This window comes from Limulus polyphemus, unplaced genomic scaffold, assembly GCF_000517525.1.
Source record: "Limulus polyphemus unplaced genomic scaffold, Limulus_polyphemus-2.1.2 Scaffold617, whole genome shotgun sequence".
Lineage (NCBI taxonomy): Eukaryota > Metazoa > Arthropoda > Merostomata > Xiphosura > Limulidae > Limulus > Limulus polyphemus.
In genome coordinates, this window is record NW_013666227.1 from 166,748 (window position 1) to 190,162 (window position 23,415).

General features: G+C 32.8%; 1 protein-coding gene across 1 annotated transcript in view; it reads right to left on the reverse strand.

Annotated features, from left to right (window-relative positions):
* Positions 1-23,415, reverse strand: part of LOC106459490 (neuroligin-4, X-linked-like) — a 150,809-nt gene that overhangs the window by 47,864 nt on the left and 79,530 nt on the right. The window contains 3 exon segments of the mRNA XM_013919116.2: positions 17,663-17,848; positions 21,687-21,767; positions 21,770-21,835. Coding sequence (XP_013774570.2) covers positions 17,663-17,848; positions 21,687-21,767; positions 21,770-21,835 — 333 coding nt within the window.

Genomic DNA, 23,415 nt, shown 5'->3' on the forward strand with positions numbered 1-23,415 from the left:
CCCTAACCACCTGGCCATGCCGGGCCGTTTATTAATAGGAAATTATACAAACTTTCATCTTACAATGTGCAAAGTGTTACAGAAATGTGATATGAAAGCCAAATACAGTACATCTAACCCATGATGCTATTACTATATACGTGACACAATTTTTTATAATAAACAATGGGATAATTTTTAAAATCTAAATACTTACAGATATACTAAGACAATTAATTGTATGGTAAAAATCTATAATAAAGCATCAATGAATTTAATGAATGCGAGACGAAAGCACTCGCTATTAGAATATTAATAATGCATGTTGATCTGCTCGGTTTTCATGCTCGTTCAACTGGCGAACTTTGAAAGCCTTCTGTCACGACAGTGTTTAATATTGATTTATCTCAAGATTGCGCTTCACTTCTCAATAACGTCATTAAATAACCGACTTTTTGTGTAACAGAGATGATAATACGAAAGGAAACATAATTTGAACTTAGTAGAAATCACTATTCTGAGCATAGAAAATGACTATTTTTACATGGTCATTTAGTAATTTTAGGCAAATAAGGGGGCCTTAAATTTAGACAAATTCATTCACAGCTTTGAGAAATTGAAGTGCTTAATTTGCATAACAATACAAGTGTATGATGTTTTCACTCTATAGTTAATACATTAAAATCCTGTTCATGCGTGAAATGGTTCCAGGTTTTTGTGTTTTCTTATCGATATAAATCCTGTAATATTCAATACTACTACCTGGGTTACGCGCCAATTCCTTCTTTCGTCTTCACGTTCCCATAGAAACGAAAACAGGTTTTAATGAGCTTATCTATTGGCCACAAAGATGCAGCCCTCTAAGATTGGAAACTTCTGGAAAAATACACCAGCGGTGCTGTGTAGACAAGTTGTGCTGAAGAAAAATAAACGGTGCCAAGCTACATTCCACGGACATTCATAAGTCCAGCACTTTCTTCTCTTTTTGTTTTCGGTTTCCTAATCACTCAACCACAAACATTGTAAACATGATGGTAACATGGTTAAGATGACGGTTGTATATGGGAAGGTAAAAGAAAATCGGTATCATTTCTATGTTAACATAAATGATAATCTATAACTAAATTAAAATCAAAATATCTTGAATAATTTTTTCAAATTCTAAATATTGATTATCGCCAATAAAACAATAAGATTTAATTCAATACAACACGTTCATTAATTTTTCCCACATTGCAACTAATTATGTAAATTGACTGCACTATTTGATTTAAAACTTTCTAAAATAACTACGAGTAAATTAATGTTATGCATTCTTTGGGTTGTACTTTAGAATAATATTATTGGGGCGTATGTATTTAATATAAGCCAGATTTTGTTCAATATTCTGTTTGAGCTGTCTTATGTAAAAGTAGTAAAACACATGGACTTTCGGTAGATTAGCAACAGCTATTGATACATTATCAATTAACATAGAGCATGTATTGATTATCAGATTAAGTTAGATAAAATGTGCTAGAGTGTAGGAATTGCTTAATCACGTTCTGTCCAGGGGACATTTTAGATAAGGAAGATTACTTAATCACGTGCTATCCAGGGGACATTTTAGATAAGGAAGACACACGTGTCAGAACGACGGATTGCCTGTTGAGGTAAAGATTACTACAATAAATCAACACCACGGATAAAATATATCTAGCTTTTTCGTTTTCTGCTTGGTTTTAATTGTGACAAATATGGGATTTTATTAGTGGGGAAATAACCTTATGAACAACATAGTGTAATGAATAAAAAACGAGGTCTAAATTTGTTCATTTACTGGTGAACAGATTACTTCAGATTTATCGTACATTCTTTTATATCAGTGTACAAAACCTAGTCAAGTGTCAGTCCTGTTGTTGTTACCAGGTGGCAACACTGCATAATTTGTATTTTATATTATGACAAAGCTACTAAACCTACTTGCCGTCTTCCCTAATGTTGAACTAGTGACCAGAGGAAAGGCAGCCACTACATTTACCATCCATACTAAGAGGCTGACTTTCACTCATATAACGCACCCGCAGCTTAAAGTTCAGGGTATATTTTGCGATAACGCAGGGAATCGAACTCGATTCGCCAGCTCCGAAATCAAGAGGTCTATCAAAGGGTCAATCTGCGACTGTCAACACTCTAGCAAGAAACATACAGTCTTGGCCAAAATGTTTGCATAATTTGTTACAAATAAAATCAGTGTTATTAAGATGGAATACAAATACACTTAGCACTATGAAACTGAGAAATCCATGTTATATTAAACATCTACATATTTAATTTGTATAATGAGTCAGGTTCTTTAGACATCATGAACGATTTATTATAACAACAAACAATTTTATCAGACGCCTGTAAAAAGATGTGTAATTCAGCAATTCACCTATCACAATAAAACATTGCCAAAACACATGTAATAACAAAATACAATATTAAATTGTTATAAATAGCGTCTGTAACCATATATAAGTTCATATTAAACATTCAGTACTTGGTTGGTGTTCCTCGTACTTTAATAACCTCCGCAAGGTGAAGAGGAATGCTGTCGATGGGGTTACTGATGTAATCCACCGTGATTTCATCCCAACTGGTCACTGGAAGGCACTGCAACTCAGCTACAATAGCTAATTTAGAGTGACGGTTAGCAATTTTCCGGCTAAGTTATGCCCAACAATTCTCTATGAGATTACAGATTTGATTACTCTGAATACTTTGCTGGCCACGATGAATGGCTACCTAAACATGTACTGCACCACCTCCTGTGGGAAAGACAGACTTCTCTCATCTGTTCTCCAGATAAACGACAAACACAAATCATACCATCAGCTTTAACAAGCCGACATGTCACCAGTGTCCTAACTGTAAGTTGGCATGCAGTCTTGCCCAATTAATACGATGTCGGCGGTGAATTATGTTTAATATCGGTTTGCAGATAGCCCTTCTTGCAAAATATCCTTGTTTGATCAGTCTCCTATTCACAGTTCTTCTAGATACCCTGGAATTAATATGTTCATGCCATTCCTGTAGTAAGATGTTGCAATACTTCTTTCAACGTTAACGTGCTAATCTGACCAAAACACGATCATCTCTGGCAGTAGTTTTTCGGTGTCTGCCAGTAGACTTTTCTGGAACAACGATTCTTGTAGTCTGATGATGTTTCAGGATTCTGGATGCAGTACACTGGGGGTATCATAATGTACTGGCAATGTTCATTTGCTTCATACCATTTCTGGACAGTCGAACAATTTGACGCCCAATAACTGGCACGTGACGAGGCATGACTCCAATCCAAATACAGAGAAATTGTCTGAAAAACATGTTGATCTGTTTCGAAAACAGTTATACCAAAAGCACACCCTTTTATACAAAACAGGCGTGCATATGTGTTTTGACAAACAAATGCTCAAAACAATTTAAAGAGACCAGAATAACAACTTGCACATGCTTGTCAGATCATACGCTACTTTCTCTATGCATGTAGACAATAACATCAATATAGAACAGTATGTGTATATTTTGGCCAAGACTGTATAAAATGCTACTTTCATAGATCTATATTGACTTATTTACTAAAATATTTTCAACTTTCTTTGAAAGAGAACACATTCAAGCCAAATATATACGCTTATAACAAGTGTAATTAAATAGTTAATCTGATTAGAAATGTAAAACACATGTCACTGTATATATATTCTTCATGTACAATCACAATATTCACGAAGACTTTCCAAATGCTTCTAAAAATAAGACGATCTATATCTAAAGATATGCTGAATCCACACTCAAAGACATTATTTTTTATACATTGCTCTAACATTTATTAGAAATGCAGAATTATTATTTATAAGTATGCAGTCGTAGTTGGTAACACTGAAAAGCCAGCTATATTTTATAACATCAAGCTATTTTTGCAGAAATATGCGAAACTTCTATTGTAGGATTGCTTTGAATTTTTAGCAAAGCTATACGAGGGCTATCTGCAACAGCCGCCCATAATTTAGCAGTTGGAGACTAGAGGGAAGGCAACTAGTCATAACCACCCACCGCCAACTCTTGGGTTACTCTTTTACCAACGGATAGTGGGATTGACCATCACATAATAAAGGACGAGCATGTTTGGTGGGACGGGGATTCGAACCCACGACCTTAAGATTGCAAGTCAAGCGTCCTAACCATCTAGCCATGCCAGGCCTCAATTGTAGGTGTACGTATCGAAACCAAAAAATGCATGCGCATGAAACTTTGTTAAAATATCCTAATCTCTGTTCTTACTGGACAGCTAACACAGAACGTTCATAATAAATATAAAACTTTGTTAAAATAGCCTAATCTCTGTTGTTACTGGACAGCTAACACAGAACGTTTATAATAAATGTAAAACTTTGTTAAAATAGCCTAATCTCTATTCTTACTGGACAGCTAACACAGAACGTTTATAATAAATGTAAAACTTTGTTAAAATAGCCTAATCTCTGTTCTTACTGGACAGCTAACACAGAACGTTTATAACAAATGTAAAACTTTGTTAAAATAGCCTAATCTCTGTTCTTACTGGACAGCTAACATAGAACGTTTATAATAAATGTAAAACTTTGTTAAAATAGCCTAATCTCTGTTCTTACTGGACAGCTAACACAGAACGTTTATAATAAATGTATGTAACTAGAAAACTCACTGCAGCATTGTTTGTTTCAGATATTATCTTGGTACTGGCCTGGCGTTCAGTGAGTGAATGAGTTTCCATCATGTAATAAGAAAGGAAACTACGAAATAAGGCTAAAATTTATGGAGTGTATTTTTTTGATATGACAGAATAATAAGTATACTAGAATATACTAAATTGTTTATTGAAGACATTGTAGGCTTTTGTTATTCTATATATTTGAGTAAGTAAGTTATATAGAAAAGATCAGACGAAATATGTTCATATAGACAATGTTTATTTGTTAGTTAAAAATTTTTTCGCAAAGTTACACTAAGGCTATCTGTGCTTAAGTATTCCTAATTTTCGACTGATAGGCTACAGTGAGAACAACTAGTCAACAGTAGCCACCTTCAACTCTTTTGATGCTCTTATATAGTTAAATAGTAAGATTTGGCCGTCACTTTTATAACACACACATGACCAAAAGTATTAAGTGCGTTTTTGCCGCAACGAGAGGCGAACCATGAACTCTCAAGTTCATAGTTCGGACATTCTAACCTAAGCCACGCCCGACAGAATGTGTAATGAAACATTACCATATAACCTTTAACAGCTCTGAGTCTAACTATTATATCATAAAAATACAATTTATGTTTGTGTTTGTTTGTTTAGAGTTTAAGCGCAAAGTTACACAGGGACTATCTTTGCAGAGACATTCCTAATTTTGAACTGATACACTGGAGGGAAGGTAGTTAGTTAAAAGCAAACATCATTAACACTAGTGGGATATATGAAACGAATATGTAAGAACAAACTTTAATGTTCCAGGTAGGTTACTGCATACGTTCTTTACATGGTTAAAAATTATATACTTTGCTAGCAGGTACGATTGTGCTTAGTAACTTTATCTTTATTTATCAGAAGCACAAAAACAAAATTATAAAATGATGTCATTGTAAGCCATTTTATTAGTTGACAGAACATTTTATAGTTCCCTACTTTAATATCAGTATTTTTAACAGCAAAACGTATTGCTCAAAAGCGAAGATGTGAATAAAATGTACTTTGTCCTTTTGTGTTATTTCTTTTCGACGTGTCTTGGAATTTTAAAGTATTTTAAAAGCGGATTAAACATACATTTATTGACGTAGAATCAGGAATAATTTGTAAAAAAAAATCATTTACATAACTTACACTTAGTTTCCCTCGTTATAAAAAGGATTTAGGTAGTCGTGCGCGAACTTGCTTTCACCATCACCTAAAGCCAAGATGACACACAACAGTGGCCATTCAAGAAAGCTTTATACTGTTTGGCCAGGTGAATGGATGTTGCATGGGTTCGTACAGGTTAATATGAGCTGGGAGTTAATCTTCCCTTGAATGATTAATGACAGTGATCACCGAGTTCGGTAATCGAGGATTATGGGATACTTCATTAAGACCGTGGTCTTACCGAAAGCGGGATATCGACATAGCTCTTTTTGTCACTGTATTATGCAGGCATGTTTCCATCAGCAAGAGTGTTTAACTGTACTTTGAAGTCCACGACTGAAGATAGTCAAACACAGTCAAACTGTATGGTTCAGATAAACACATGCAGGGCGATTTATGAAATAAACAGATATTTTGTCCCTTGTTTTACATGGGTGTTTGAGTTTTTTGCACATGTTTATTTTGCCCCGCAATAAATTTCCTTTCGAAATTTCTGTTTTGCGGTTATAATTTACTTATAAATACAATGTTAACTGTAGCACAAGTAGAGAGTTCTTTAAATGGGTAGTTTTGTGAAGCCCCCCCCCCGAACCCACCCAAGTAGCACAGATGCAAGTTTTTCGGATTTATAATGCTAAAAACCGGGTTTCTATATCCGTGGTGGGCACAGCACATATAATTCATTTTGTTGCTGTTTTTTTTGTTTCTAAAACACCATGTAGTACAGCTTATACAGTGTGGTGTTGTCAGTAAAATACCAAAATATAGAGAATTAAGGTATTTATATGATGCTATTTTAAGTGTGAAAATACCTTGATTGTTCACCAGGTACTGTGAAGTACACTTTGAACAGAAAGGGAAACTCAGTCCTATAATATCAGACAAGGCAGGGATGGAGAAACAAAACTCACTGAAATATATGTTAGATTTCTAATAATTAACTCTGTGTAAAACTGAAGGAAACTGAGGAAAACCTTGCTAAGAACCTTACAAGTCCATTAAAGATAAAATTTCAAGATGTAGAGTTTCAAGAACTCTGCAGAAAATTGGTCTTTGGGGATGGATAACAGAGGAAGATTTTATTGCGCTAATAGAATATAGTAAAGAGGCTAGCTTTTGCGAAAGAAAATGGACCCAAGTCTTTGGAGCAATGTCACAAGGTGTTCTGAAGACAAGAATCTAAATTTGAAATGTATGATTCCAACCGAAGTGTATACGCTTGCCGAATAGTCCATGTGAGGTTGGAGATGCCATGCTTCAAGCATAGAGGATGTTCTGTGATGGTTTGGGGCGTAATATTTGAGAATGGTATCGGCCATATTCACAAAATTGATAGAATCATGGATCAGCATAAGTACCACAAAATATTAGTTCATCATACTTTACCCTGTAGAGGGAAGATGATTGGACATAATTCGATATTTTAAGGCGATAGTGACCTCAAACACATTTCCAACAGATGCAGAGCTATTTGGAAGATAAATAAAGCTCAGAAGGTCTTCAGTGAATCAAATGGCCGCCGCCAACTCCAGACCTTAACCCCGTAGAGCAAATCTGGGATTTGCTGGACTACATACTTGACAAAAGTGTCAACTGTACTTTGTTTGTTTGTTTTTATGGATTTCGCGCAAAGCTACACGAGGGCTACCTGCGCTAGCTGCCCCTAATTTAGAAGTTTAAGACCAGAGGAAAGGCAGCTAGTCATCACCACCCACCGCCAACTCTTGGGCTACTCATTTTACCAACGAATAGTGGGATTGACCGTCACATTATAACATCCCCACGGCTGAAAGGGCGATCATGTTTACTGTGACGGGGGCACACTGTTCTATATGAAGTAGTTAACTAAATCTGATTTTACATAACATACGAAGGTGTCAGGATAGAAACACAAAGAATTCACTATAGCAATAGGTAATCCTGTGTTATATGTATTTTGCAATCTCTTTAAATAAAATTATTTACATTACGAAAATTTTATATTGTACAGGTATTGCTTACTGTGAACCTCATGCAAACAAAACTATCAAAAGTTATTTCTATTTTTGAGGACGAAAATCAAGATTACATTATATCTGTTTACGTTATCAACACAATAAAAAAGTAAGTCGAGATTTGAACTAAGAGCGATATAGAATTTACCAAAATTAAAGTAAGAATTAATAATTAATAACTGAGTCACAAGAGGTATCTTATACCCTACCTGAGTTGAGAACTACAGGCGGTGTGTACTTTACCATGACTAAGGCAAGAGCTACAAATTAATAACTGCATAACTAGTGGCTTATATATTACATCTTAATTCAGTCGAGAAGAAATCATTAATAATTGGGCAGAATAATTGACATTAGAAATAAGTGGGACTGTATGTATAACTATACCTTAACTGACATGAAAATGTATTATTACTGCTGGCGAAAACCATTCACTCTGAATGAGGTAAACAGACCAATAGCATTGTACCCTAGCTGAGGTTAGAACTAATCATTAACCTCTAGTGTTACATATTATATACTGAGATGATAATTTATCGTTAATAACTCGACCACTAGTTATATGTATTTTTTATATCTGAGGTTCATTGTAAGGTAAGTTAATAAAGTTCAGGTAATGTAAAACATACTGAGGGTATTTTACAGATTTTTTTATTTTATTCTTGCTTAATTCGAACCATGCACTACCCAAGTATTTTCGTTTTAAAGTATAAATAATTTGAGACGTTTGAGTTTTGCACACTAGACCTGTGCTAAGAAAACCCCAATGGTTTGTTTATGTGTAATGTAAGTTAAGTCTGGCGATACTGAATGCTTATATACGCTATATAATACACCCAAAGTATTATATTTCTAGTGTAGAAACAGTCAATGAAATACAGTCTTTATAATCTGTAACTGGAATAATGACTAAAAGCGCGAGTGAACTTGAATAAAAGGAATGTTAAAACTCGTTTCTGTACGATGACAAGCTATTTATTTACAAAATTTACGATTATGTAAGAATACGGATCACGGAAGAATTAAAACACTTTTGATTGCTACACGTTATTGAAGAATGCATAGGATTAATTACTGAGTGCGTTGATATAGGAATCACGTAATAATAGCCTGAAAAAAAACTTCCCGCGCTCTTCTACAGACGTCGGAAACTGAACTTTATTTTTTATCGATCATTTTTGTCATTTTCATTTCTCATGACATGTGAAGTGCAGTCATATAATTTTACATAACTAACCATAATGCATAGTTAGGAAGTTAAGTGAATGCGTGGGCATGTCGAGAGTGGATTTATCTCTATATAACTTTAGGAAGACCTTTACGCGGCGCTTCATCACGTATGTTGGATATAGTCCAACTTTTCTTGTCTTCCGCTATTCGCAGAAAGCTAATTGCTAATACTTCTTTTGATCTACTGATATCATTTCATAGCAGCAGGAATTTATTACTATTTTTTATCTGGAATAAAGAGAGAAATTTATCATCTAGTATGAAATTATAGTTATATTAGTGCAGTTTCTTATATTATTAAAAATGAATAAAGAAAACTAGGAAAATCCAGTGAAAAAGTTCTTTTAATTTTGTTGCTTAATCAAACATTTGGAAAAAAAATGGTATAGTTAAAGTAAAATAATAACACAGTTATGAAAAAAAAGAAGAAAGTAGTTTAATAAATGGTATATATAAATTTTATAATTAAAAAACTAAGCAAAACAAATATCATTGCATATATAAGATATTTTGCTTAGCGCAAAGATATGCTTTAGGCTATCTGTACTCTGTCAACCGCACGTTTTTTGTTTTATCGAAACCTGATTTTTTTAGCGTTACAAGCACTTAGATTTTCCTCTGAGCCACCTGACGGATGGGCATATAAGAAAAACGAGTAAATATGCGGTTTCAAAGTGTAGTATTTCGCCCCTTGGGGCGCTAAGTAATTAATTATAAATTTAACTCAAGCTGTTTGTTGTTAGCGTAACGGTTGACAATACGAATTTGATAACACTGTAATTTTACCATATTGAGCCTAGAAACATTTGAATGCGAACGATGTTTGATGTTCTAAAGGTTAGAACATAAGGTGTTAACGAAAACTGTATGATAATAATAATAATTACACTCAAAGTGATTATAGTATTTCTATGCACAATCGATCAAAGTTAAAGAGATATCACGGGAATAGGCTGCTTCATTACTTAAAGTTTAGCTTTTTTCTAAGATAAGAGCTTTTCATTGTTGTTTGACTCGGGAAACTCATGTTACTACACCTTTTAACTTACTTAAGGAGAGACTAATTAAAACGGGTGGATGTCTGTGTTTATGTATTGAATATTCATTGTTGAATATTTAATGATATTGATAATAGTGTTTAGATTGTTCATTTGGATTTTTATAATCTACGTCGATTTTATTGTTGTTGTTTACATGTTTTCAACCATTACACTATATTGAGGAGGTTTTGTTTAAACTGATTTAGTGTTAACACAGTAAAATCAATCTACGTCGATTTTATTGTTGTTGTTTACATGTTTTCAACCATTACACTATATTGAGGAGGTTTTGTTTAAACTGAACTAGTGTTAGCACAGTAAAATCAATCTACGTCGATTTTATTGTTGTTTACATGTTTTCAACCATTACACTATATTGAGGAGGTTTTGTTTAAACTGAACTAGTGTTAACACAGTAAAATCAATCTACGTCGATTTTATTGTTGTTTACATGTTTTCAACCATTACACTATATTGAGGAGGTTTTGTTTAAACTGATTTAGTGTTAACACAGTAAAATCAATATGCGTCGATTTTATTGTTGTTGTTTACATGTTTTCAACCATTACACTATATTGAGGAGGTTTTGTTTAAACTGATTTAGTGTTAACACAGTAAAATCAATATTCGTCGATTTTATTGTTGTTGTTTACATGTTTTCAACCATTACACTATATTGAGGAGGTTTTGTTTAAACTGAACTAGTGTTAACACAGTAAAATCAATATGCGTTGATTTTTCTTATAAAGAGAGAAATGTTGTTTGTTTGTTTGTTTTTAAGAGCAAAGTTACACAATGGGCTATCTGGATTGTGCCCATCGCGGGTATCGAACTTGAATTTTAGCGTTATAATCCTGCAAGCGCAGCGCTGTGCCTCCAGGGGCATGTTGCATGTACATCTAGGCTACGAATGATTTGATTAGTTGAGAATGGAGCTTTACGTCAATGGGTATTGGTAGACAATCGTGTCAAATTTTCGCATTATTCTATTGGTTGAAGAGCGCGTGGCTTGTGTAGAATGTTAAGTAAGGAAAGATTTAGAGTTGTGTTTTTTTATTTCTTTAAATGTTTGTTACTTCGTCATTTTATGGATTTTATATTTAAAAGTTTTAAGCTGTTTTATGGGTGTGATATAGTAAGTAATCTTTTAAATGTTTAATTTAATTTCTTTTAAACTTCTTTATGATTAAAAATCTCATGTTTATTTTATTCTATTTTTGTTGTGTCTATTGTAATGCTATATTTTAAGTTTGTTTTTAATTATTAATTCCAGTCAAATTTGTAAATCCTGCCAATTTCAAATATGCACCTATCATATGTTTAAACTTCATCGTGCATAAACGTTTCAGTCTCTGTAAGGATCTAATGAGGTAAAACATTACTTCCAAAAACGAAATATCTTCAGATATTTAGTTTCAAATAAAGAAAATTTAACGGTTTTTATTTGGAAGGGGGAGTTTTGAATCTGGCTGTAGAGTGGTGAGATTGATGTTTCTATTTACTATGATCACAGTGCTAACGGTGTTTTATAGAGAAACCCTTAATTTAATTATAAGAACAAGTTTATATCTATTTGTTCTCTCGCCTCCACTTTACCTATAGATTTTGTTAACGTATACTTATTGTGGTTATTATTAGAAATCTTAGGTTCTAAAGCTAAACCATTTGGTAAGGACTCAGTGTCCTTAATGAGCCAATAGACATCTATTTGTAAATGACGTGACTATAATTAATATGCTTTGTAAATAATCATTGTCTGTGCAAAAAAAGATACTATATTTTATACAACCTTAAAAACTTTGTTATAAACACTTCTGAATAAATTAAATAACACAACAAACATAAATAAATGGAATATTCTTTTATTTAAAAATAATTCATAACACAACAATATTGGTCAGGTTTATTCTATATTTTCAAGGTTTGTATGAAAGGTGAAAGTGTAACTTTAAAATTAGGAGCAAATATGGATACTTAAGCCTAAAACGTCCTAAATACCTTCCATCAGCTACAATTAGTTGTGGGAAGGTATTTATGTAATTGTTTCTAATGAAAGAGAAAAGCAATGAAAAAACACACACGCATACGAACATAAATAAAACTGGTACAAATAGAAGTAAAACATAGATTACTAGATAATAACAACAATGAAAAAAAAACTATCTCGTGAATGCCACTTTACCGCTGTGTTGTACAGATGGTGATTACCGTGAAGATTCAATTAAATGATGCTTTTTTTTTAGAGCTAACGGTCTACCGTAGTAAAGTTAGGATAACAAACTGTATATAAAATGAATTTCTAACTACTTATTCACATATCTCTCAGTTATTTTGGACCTTCACGTAAAAAAAGCGCCAACAAAAAACACAAGCATACACTTATATAAACAAGTTATTTAAACTTATGTTTGCTATTTATTATTTATTATTCGGTTTAAATCATTAGCGTAGGAAAAACTAAACTGCCACCATTAAAACATCCCCTGTATCGTAACAGTTGTTGAAGAATAAACATAATTTGTAGAAAATATTAGGTAAGTAATTGTGTAATAATGGAAAAACACAGAAACATTCATCACAATGTTCATTCACTGAGAGCCTTTTCATAATTTCAGTAGTTTTTATTAATTGTCAGGTTGTCGCTATTTCGATATTAAAAGCTTATTTTTTGGGCAACACCTTATAACCTGAAATAACATTGTTTTACGCTGAGTTTTACTGCATGGCCAAATGATTACGGGCGCTCGACTCGCAATCTGAGGGTCGCGGGTTCGAACCCCCGTCTCACTAAACATGCCGTGGGGGTGTTATAAAGTGACGGTCAATTCCACTATTCGTTGGTAAAAGAGTAGTCCAAAAGTTGGTGGTGAGTGGTGATGACTAGCTGCCTTCACTCTAGTATTTCACTGCTAAATTAGGGACGGCTAGCGTAGATAGCACTCGTGTAGCTTTGGGTGAAATTCATAACAAACCAAACCAATCAGTTGTGTAGAAGAAACAAAGGCTACCATCTATATATGAAAGTCGCGAGCTCTAAGAGTCGGTATAAATACATGACTAGACAGAATACTTTGTGTATGATATTCCAGTCTCTGAGTGGGTAGAACTGGTCCAAGTGCATGATGAAGTCTATGTTTATCAATGTAATATTTTCTTAATACAGTATTGATTTAAGTTTGAAGAATGATTATAACCACTAGAATTCTTCGAGGAGGAATTGTTTTGGAGACTTTTACAAAATAAAAAGAAACTGAAACATGTAGAATAAAGAGCTCTCTCTGATTCGATAAGGTTTCATGCTTTTCGAATCGCCAGTTAATTTTGAGATCCAGAAGTTGAATAGCATTTAGTCTCAGGAGCTGAAACGTCTGGTGTATATACACGTATATATATAACATATAAATGTTGTGTGTATATACATGTATATATATATAACATATAAATGTTGTGTGTGTATATATACATATATATATATCTAACATATAAATAATTTACTCTGCACCCTGAAAATTTTCCAGTTCGACTAAAAAAAGTATTCGGATATCAAAGAGAGATTCATTTTGTTCGAAATGTCATTTTCTACAAAAACATCGACTTATCATGTAACAAACAGACGTCTGTCTCCGGATCGTACTGTGTTTCGAGATGTTGTTTTCTGCTACATGTCGATGTGCAAACTAACAAACCGACGCCTGTCTCCGGGTCGTTCTCTGTTCGGATCAGAATCAATCTCGGTTCCATTTGTTATGTATAGCAAAACACTTTAAAGAAAAGCAACCTCTCTGTGGTTCTATATGTAAGAAGATATAATATATGTTCCACAGAATAGCGCGTCGTGTCTTTCCTGTAAAATTGCCTTTTGTTTTCGTGCAGTTCAGACATTATTTTGTAAAGAAAATTACGTGAGAATTAATTTATAATTGCAATTTTAACGTATTCCTAATTTGACGATAATTACTTGGTTTTGAAGATTACATTTCCAGTTAATTATCAGTTATTATACGGATAATAAAATTGACTTTTTTATTTTTTATTTTTATCAAAAATGAAATTTAAATCTATTATTTTTTTACCGTTAGAAATGGTCTAGCGGTGTTTACCTAACATCATCTTATACTGTGAGATTTGGCCTAACTGTGTTTATCTAACATCATCTCATACGTGAACTTTGGTCTAGCTGTGTTTATCAAACATCATTTTGTACCGTGAGTTTTGGTCTAGCTGTGTTTATCTAACATCATCTCATACGTAAACTTTGGTCTAGCTGTGTTTATCAAACATCATCTCATACCATGAAATTTTGTCTAACTGCATTTATCTAACATCGTCTCAGACCATGAAATTTGTTCTAGCTGTGTTTATCTAACATCATCTTATACCGTGAGAACTGGTCCAACTCATTAATTTAATATTATCTCAGAACAGCACGTGGTGCCTTCACTGTAACAATAATAAATATCAGATTCACCACATTTCAAACTGTTCGTGATAATTGCATAAATCCCTAGCCATTATCGCTTTGAAGTTCATGTCCATTTCTACAGAAAAACACTTTCGTTTCGTACGTAACGTGCTAAATTTTTATATTATGTACAACGTAATACTTCAGTTAATTGTAATCAAAGTGACCAGAATGTTTACCACCAGGTGCGTTTAATCTATTTTTTTTTTCAGAATTAAAAACGAAGCACAATTTACTTTTGATAACAGCGTGAATTATTCTTCAGTGAAAGCAAACAACACAATCCCTGGAACTTTACTAACATCTAATGGTAATGTGTTACGTGTTTTGTTGCAAACTATAATTGCTTACTACTTACCAGTTCAGATATTCTCGTCACAAATTTAATTTGAATTTAATCAGATGTAAATCAAACTAATGAAATGAGATGCCATTAGTAACCAAACTTTAGGATAGATCCAAAGGGATAGAGAGTTGCGGTTTCATAATTTTAATTTGCACCTATTTATTTAACCATGTCCCCAAACACCACAGAGAGAAGCAAAGTAATTTAACACCAGAATGATGGTTGTATGGACGTAAAATACATGAAAAAGTATTATAGCACAGCACTATATTTATATATAAAAAAACTTTTGTTTGTTTGTTGTTTTCAGATATCCATGAAATGCTACACAAGGACTACTTTGATAGTGTCACCAATCTTTAACTGATATACTAAAGGGAAGGCAGGTAGCCAATAGCACCGACCGCCTAATTTTGGGCACCTCTAACCGAATAGTGGGATTTGACTGTCACTCTTATAACGCACCCACGGCCTCAAAGTGCAGAACACAACTTTGCGGCAACAGGATGCGAACCGTGGATCTTTGTATTCACAGTCTACACGCTAATAGCTAAACCAACGAAGCCCCCCCCCCCAAAAAAAAAGAAAAAACGACAAACAAACAAAAATATCTCAAACCCGTATGAAAACATGTTTGGTGTTTTGGAGAATAATGTTTCCTAGGCTCCCACAGTTGAATTTTTGTGTATTTTAAAATATATTTATCGTATAGAAAAATATCAAATACCCCTTTTAAAGAAAGTTACATAAGCTATAAAAATATTGTTACCCTATAGAAAACATGTAAAATGTACCTTAAAACTTATTTCACTCCCACGGAATTATAATACTATATGTAAATTATATTATAAAAGCACGCAATCGCAGTGACCTAAACGAATATACTTCAAAATAGCCCAATAATGATTAATAATTAACATGAATGGCTGTGCCTGAAAAGTGGTATTTGGCTCCCCTAGCGGCCTCTTCATTTGTTTCTCATAATTTATCCTCAGAGAATTCCTTTTATAAAACTCACATAAATATTCATTCTGTGTACTATTCTGTAGAAGTGCTTGAATTATAGTGACTTAATAATAAGAAACTATTTCAAGCAGCTCTGAGTCACAAACCGCCAAAGTTATAGAATATGTACTCTATATTCGGTTAACGCGTCTTTCATGTCACGAATGTTTGTAAATTAATAAGATGCGAACAGACCAATAAAATTAAAGATAGTTCAAAAAAAAATCAAATAATAAACTTTCCAATGTGAATCATCTCATATGCTTGTTGTTTTAAAAATTTACCATTATAGATTATTTTCATTTTAAGATATAAAGCGAATTAGGGTTAAATATCCACTTTCTAAACAAGATACAAAAACCTTATAATATCTGGGAAGAAAGATTACACTCAAACAGATTAAGAAAACGAGCATAAAAAGTAAATACATCTAAATACATTTAAAACTTTCCTGGCGATTAGAAAACCTGATGCGTATATAGAAGACGTAAATCATTTTGTATCTATACCTGACGAAACGTCATGTCCATGAAATATTTTTTTTTCTTTCTCATATTATAAATTTTTTTTTCATAAATACGGACAAACATTTTTGTTTGCTAAATGAATGTTTGTCGTTTGAAAATATGTTCAGAGTATGTCAAAGAAACACAGGTGATTCTGCAGGAAATTACAATTAAAATATAACTCTAAACGTACTTCTGTAAATGCATAGATAATCCGTTAATAATCACGTTGTCAACGCGTTGAAAACTAACAACTGTTAGCGAGAAAATAGTTCGTTACAGATGTGATCAATTAGACAAGGAGAATCTAGCGGAAACAAAGAAGTAGGAAATAATACTGATACAACAGAATACAAACATTTACATTTAATTTAGTCTAAGGGAACTAATGACGTAATATTGATTGTCTTGTAATGATTTACCTATATTACGAAATCGAGGCTTTGAATTTGAAATGGTGCTATGTTTGCCAGTTGGCACAGTACTAAAGAAGTAGTTTTCGGATGGATATAAACCTGAGTTAAGATATAATGGTTTATCATGTTTTAAAGAAGTAGTTTTCGGATGGATATAAACCTGAATTAAGATATGATAGTTTATCATGTTTTAAAGAAGTAGTTTTCGGATGGATATAAACCTGAATTAAGATATGATGGTTTATCATGTTTCATTTGTAAACATCTGTTGGATTATTTTCATCATAAACAAAAACTACGTTTCTGTTTACATTATCAATGTAATAAATCCTCTAAAGGCTTTTGAGCATTTTATATATACTTATGTGTAATTGTCTGACCGTTTCTCATGCAAGATGTTTAAAAGATTACTTCAAAGGAACGGCAGAAAATAGCGCCGAAAACATTAGACATTGGATATTTTGGCACCAGGACTCATTGCTTGAGAATACTGATTATGTAACGTGTTCTATACAGACTTAACATGATTCATAAATCACCTTAGTGGTTATAACACTCTATAAAAACAAACAATATTTTAATTAATACGATTAGTATTGGAACTTGTATGCATCTATTAAGGAAAATGTTTTCTAATAATTCGGGTTGACATCAAGTAGTAAACAATACCCACGTTTCATACGTTGTTATATACACGTTTACATATATGCATACAGTTCTAGAAACACCCCAATGTACCTATTTTTTCTTTTTTTTACAGATTATTAGATATACACGAGAAACGAAACCAGTACCTTTAGCCATAGGTGTTATCATGAGGATGTTTGCACATGCGGCTCCATGACCCTGACCAAATATCGTCACATTATGTGGATCTCCGCCAAACCCGTCAATGTTTTCCTGTATCCAGTGTAGAGCTGCTACTTGGTCCATAAGGCCATAATTTCCTCGAGCAGATCCCTCTGTTGCTGGGAAAAAACCTAGAAAAATATATACAATATATATTAAGATTAAGCATGGAAATTCGTCTTCTTGTGACTGAAGTTTCTCCATATTAAGTATAAACAGGAAGATAAGGACCTTCTGCTTATGTTAAGTTTTAAATCAGTTTCATTCTTATCAAATATTATGTATTTTAAAACAGATTTAAAAGCAACTACCCAAAATCATTAAATATAATCGAAAATATTTTCTGCAGCGACACCATTTGTTAAGAAATATAATTAGAAATAATAGATGCAAACTATACTGAAGAACATTTTTGAGTAGGGATCGGCTTTACATTTCAAACCTTCTCACTTTCTGAACCCCATAATTGCTGAAACAAAGATTTTTAAACCTTGTTTGTTTGCAGTTAAGCACAAAGCTACACCATGGGCTATCTGTGCTCTGCCCACCACGGGTATCGAAACCAGGTTTCAAGCGCTGTAAGTCCGCAGACATAGCGCTGTGCCACTGGGGGACTTTTAAACCTTAAATAGCTACTTTGGAATGAAACGTCAATTATGCAACGAAATTTTTCTACGTTATATTATGGCAGTATACATTTTTCTTATGCCTTTTTTGTGGTGATCTCATTCATCAGATATAATCTAATCAGTATTAAAAATTGATAAGTATATTATACTATACATAATTCTCCCCCTAGACCAATTGAAAACCAAAACTCAATTTTACAGAAAAGCTAGAAAAAGTTGCCTAGAAACAGGGTACAAAGTCATTAGTTATTTTATCTGTATTAATATTTGAAGACTGAATTCATCCTGACCTATTTCAGATGCATACAGACAGATGGAGGAACAGAGAGCACTAGTAAGTTTACGTTTGGAAAATGACACTTTATTTCAGATTTTAGTGTCCTGTTTTCAACTGCGTGCACAAATAACAATATCGTATCATCAGCCTTTGAAAATTGTCAAATAGTCTAAATCAGAGTTAACCTTCGTCATATTTTTGTGAAGAGATTAAAGAAAACAAACGGATACTAAAAGAGATAGAGATAAACTCAAATATTAAGGCATCACATTTCTTTATTAAAACTTGTAGCATAGCTGGATAGAGACTTATCATATAGCAAAAGCTTAAAGTAAGTATTCTTTCTTTCAAGTTTTTACGTATACGTATTCAATTTTGATTCTAAATCCTAATATTTGAGGATAAAATATAAGACGAAAGCCACGTGTATTAACTTATCACTTTAACATGTTCAACTTAAGATATTCAGGACACAATTTTGGTATAAACTATTGTTAAAATCTAATGTATAGAGTTGAGATTTTTAATGACACGTGCAAATAATCTTAGCCTCTTCTTACATGTTTTCAACTTCACTGCTAACTAAGTTTTTTACTTACATTGGGTAGAATACGAATAGATATATTAATAGGTAGATATTAAGAAAGAAATAGAAACACACTCACACATATATATAAATAGATAAATACATGGAAAAAGAGAAAAATAAACGGACAGATAAACAGATAGATAGACAAAATACGCTATAATCGTGTATATGTATATATATATATGTATGTATATATATATATGTATATATATATCAGGTTCGTAGATAAACGAGCTCACTAAGTTATGGCATTTCTCTGTTCCAGATCTTTAAACCAATGATTTATTATATTTGTCCAAATAGTAATGATTCGTTAAAAATAATAACATGTTATTCGCTCCATTGACCGAGACGCACAGTTATCAGAGTGAGTTCCTTGGCACACAACGCAACGTTATCCTTAAAATATTTAGGAGGCCAATCTTCATTCAGGACGCTGGAATTTCAAAAACTGATAAAACGTGGATATTATTTCAGACGCTTTAATTTTCCAAAGTAACAGAATAATTTTAAATAATTTGGGACAAAAGTAAATTTTTTTATTCAAATTTAAGTAATTAGGTCTCTGAAGTCAGTTCAATTTTTCAATACTTTTTTTTTTTACAAACTCATACGTCTTAGTTTTCATAACAGTAGTTCTAGGCATCGAGTTTTATTTTAATTTGTTCGACCAACACTCAACGAACTTTCTTAGTTTCAGCAACTTTAGGTTTACAGAAGAGAATTTCAGCAAAATTGGACTTCATAGTGGGTTATTTTCATTTGGGTAATATTAGGCATAAAGAACGGTGTCTTCTTTTACGTTCAATATTAGGCACATGTTACGAAAAATATATTAGCATTTTCTATATTTTAATTATTTCTGCATAGCATTTAATTCTTGCCTACTTCCTACATAACTGATTCCGGTGGTTCAAACTCTTATTAATTATATGTATTTTACAAAAACGGATCATGTGGTTTCACACATTTTACACTTTGCTTGATTGTATAAGCATATCAATAAAATACGTTTCATTGTTACTGAAAAATATATCTTATGCCAATATGTTTATGCAATGTGCTTCTGGATTATGTCCCCGATAAAATTCGAGTTTGTTTCAAAGTGACAATAACATCGAAGCTCTTTTTTAACCGATGTTCCTTACAATGTTTTTATGGTTGTTAACAACTCTATGCCACAGTTCTTTAAGTACCACATAACAAATATACACATTACGTGAAATATTGCATGGAAAATTTACAATGATTGATTTAACGTTCATATTTAAGTAGATGTTAAACTTCCTATCTCGGATGGTTTCAGAGCTGATCAATGACTGTAATACATAATCTTTCATCCCTGACGTTCATTTTTTAAAATCGTATGTAGTATTTTTATTAACTTATTACACAACGACATTGCCAGCTGTTAGTTTTCAACACATTTTTATGGTATAATTTCATACCGTTTAAAAGAACAAATATATTGTAGAAAATATTCAATACGTAATAAATACTTCTTTGATTTATATATCATCTGGCAGTCTAAGTGAAAACAACCATATTCATTCATTGTGTTGTACAAATAAATGTTTTACACACACACAGCTAAACTTTAGTTATAAAATTTACGATAACATTTAATCGATTAAAGCCTTTTGAAGAGAGCTTCACCTGGTGGTCTATATCTGCTTTTCACAATAGTTTTACCCCTTTTCTGGTTAAAGATTTTCTAAAAACTATCTTATTCACTATAGATCATAGAAATATTTTATTCCGTACTGCTAATCTATGGAAACTTTACACTTTCAAAGAGGCGTAAATAAAATACATATCAGCATATTAATAATAAAATAAAACTCGTTCTTCTATCTAAAATAAAGTAATATTAAGCCCAATCTGGATTATAATAATCCAAGTATAATACAACAGTCACTTTTAAGAGGTCTCACTAATTGAATATACTATAATTTCATAGTTATACAAGTATGCCAAACCACTTTAATAAGATAAAATCATTTTTACATTTTTAAATTAGACTTCATCAACGTGTTTTATCGTAGCGCCCGTCTAATGGCAAAAATATATTTACGAACATACTAGTCTCTGCGTAATGTAAGCATGGAACTTGAAAGTAATCCTACGTTTCGCGTAAGAGTTATCGACTAGCACAGAAAATTTAACGTCGGGCGAGAACCTCATGGCTCGTTCCGTTCTTCTGTTTTTCGTATTTATATATTAATTTAAAACAATTATGATGAATAAATATCCTTTATACTAATTTTAATGTGAGTTGTCTATTTCTAATATTGTATTTGGAATGCTTGCTTCTTCAGCAACATATCGGAGTAATATAATCGTCTACTTTATATTGATTGGTTTGGTTTCTAAGTTACATCAATACTTAAACAACGCCAAATAGTGAACCGTTTCGTAATTACAATCTTATTTTCATAAGAGCGTTTTATTTCTATTCCGTTCCAACGTCTTACCTAACACTCCAAGTCTGAAGTTAACGGTAACAACGACGACGTTACCATAACTTGCTAGTACACTTCCATCATAAGGGTTCCTGAGTTCCAGAAGAAAGATTCCCCATGAATATAAACCATCACAGGTAGCTTCACAGGCTCTCTGGCAACTGAGAACATGAAAGGAAAGAAAAATATATCAAATTAAACAATTTTTAGCTGAATGATTATTATTTTTGAGAGTGCAAGATCTATCATATAGATAGTGGTTAAAGTAATCGTCACCATTCAAACTAAATATACAGATTACAAAAACACAAATTCTAATTTTAGATGTTCTGCCTACTCGTGTGACCTTAAATACCTGCTATCGGACTTCATATCACTAGACACAATAAAATTGGACTTCATATCACTAGACACAATAAAATTGGACTTCATATCACTAGACACAATACAATTGGACTTCATATCACTAAACACAATAAAATTGGACTTCATATCACTAGACACAATACAATTCAGTGTCACGTGCTCAGTAGTAATTAGAATATTATTTTTATATAGATACAGAAAGGACAACTAATCTGAAACTAGGAATGTTTATTCAAATTATTTCGACGATATGTACGTTGTACGGAGGATTAATCAAATTTCAAAAGAACGATTTGTATGTTGCAATGCAACAGTGTGTTTTATATATTTGGTTTACGAGGTATTCCCTGCTATTTAACAGTGCAAGGCCGCAACTGTTAGACTTATTGCTAAAAGACTAGAAAGGTCTTTCTAAAGAGAAGTATTTATAGACCATAAATTCGAAACAAAAGGCAGAATATTTTATAGTAGAGAGTTTTCAATAGAAGCAAAAAATCTCGCACACAAAGAGTGAGGACAGCAATGGGTTCTAAAGCAACACCCTCAAACCTATCAGAATTAATGCTTTCACTTGTAAAATAAAGGCTATGGTTAGGAAAATGTTTCCGTCGATTCAAAATGTCATTGAGACGAAGCTGGGCATATCTCCTTTAATCGTCGGTAAGATAATTATGAAGGATTTCAAGTTGACGACCGCAAACCTACAAAGTTCGTATGTTGCCAGCCACATCTCGAAATCAATATATGTTTTAATGTGAAAAATGACAGAAGAAATTTGGATCACAGCAATCCTATTCCATCATATATTTGGAGCTCCAATGTATTACTATGTGTTTGGTCTACTTAATCCAAGATTTTCGATTATTTGTTCGTTTTGATCACCTGAAAGACATTTCATGCAGACAATAGGCTAAACAGCCAGGTTAGACATAGGTATTCTTCATTTTGAACTGCGGCCCAGAGAGAAGGCAACAAACTGACAAGACCCACAAGAGTATTGAATGTCACTCTTATAACGCACACAGAGCTGAATGTACGAAGCGTATTTAATTGGTATCCAATTGCAGATAGGTCCATTCCAACTGCTTTTTAAAAACATTTCTCTATAGTATTTATGTACCCAATTGTTTGTGGGTCCAACACTGTTGGTCACAGGTCCTCAATAACGCATGAGTCACACAAAAATATAAATACCATAAATATTCAATTAGTCCATACTGGTGGCGTCTCCTATGAATTTTCTATACAAAATGAGTGATCTTACCCAATCGTTTTAGTCATTTCCTTACACTTAGTGTCGTAACAGGCAAAAAACAAACAAACTCAATATGATGTAATATGTACCTGATGATGACAAAACCTTGTCGAAACGTTG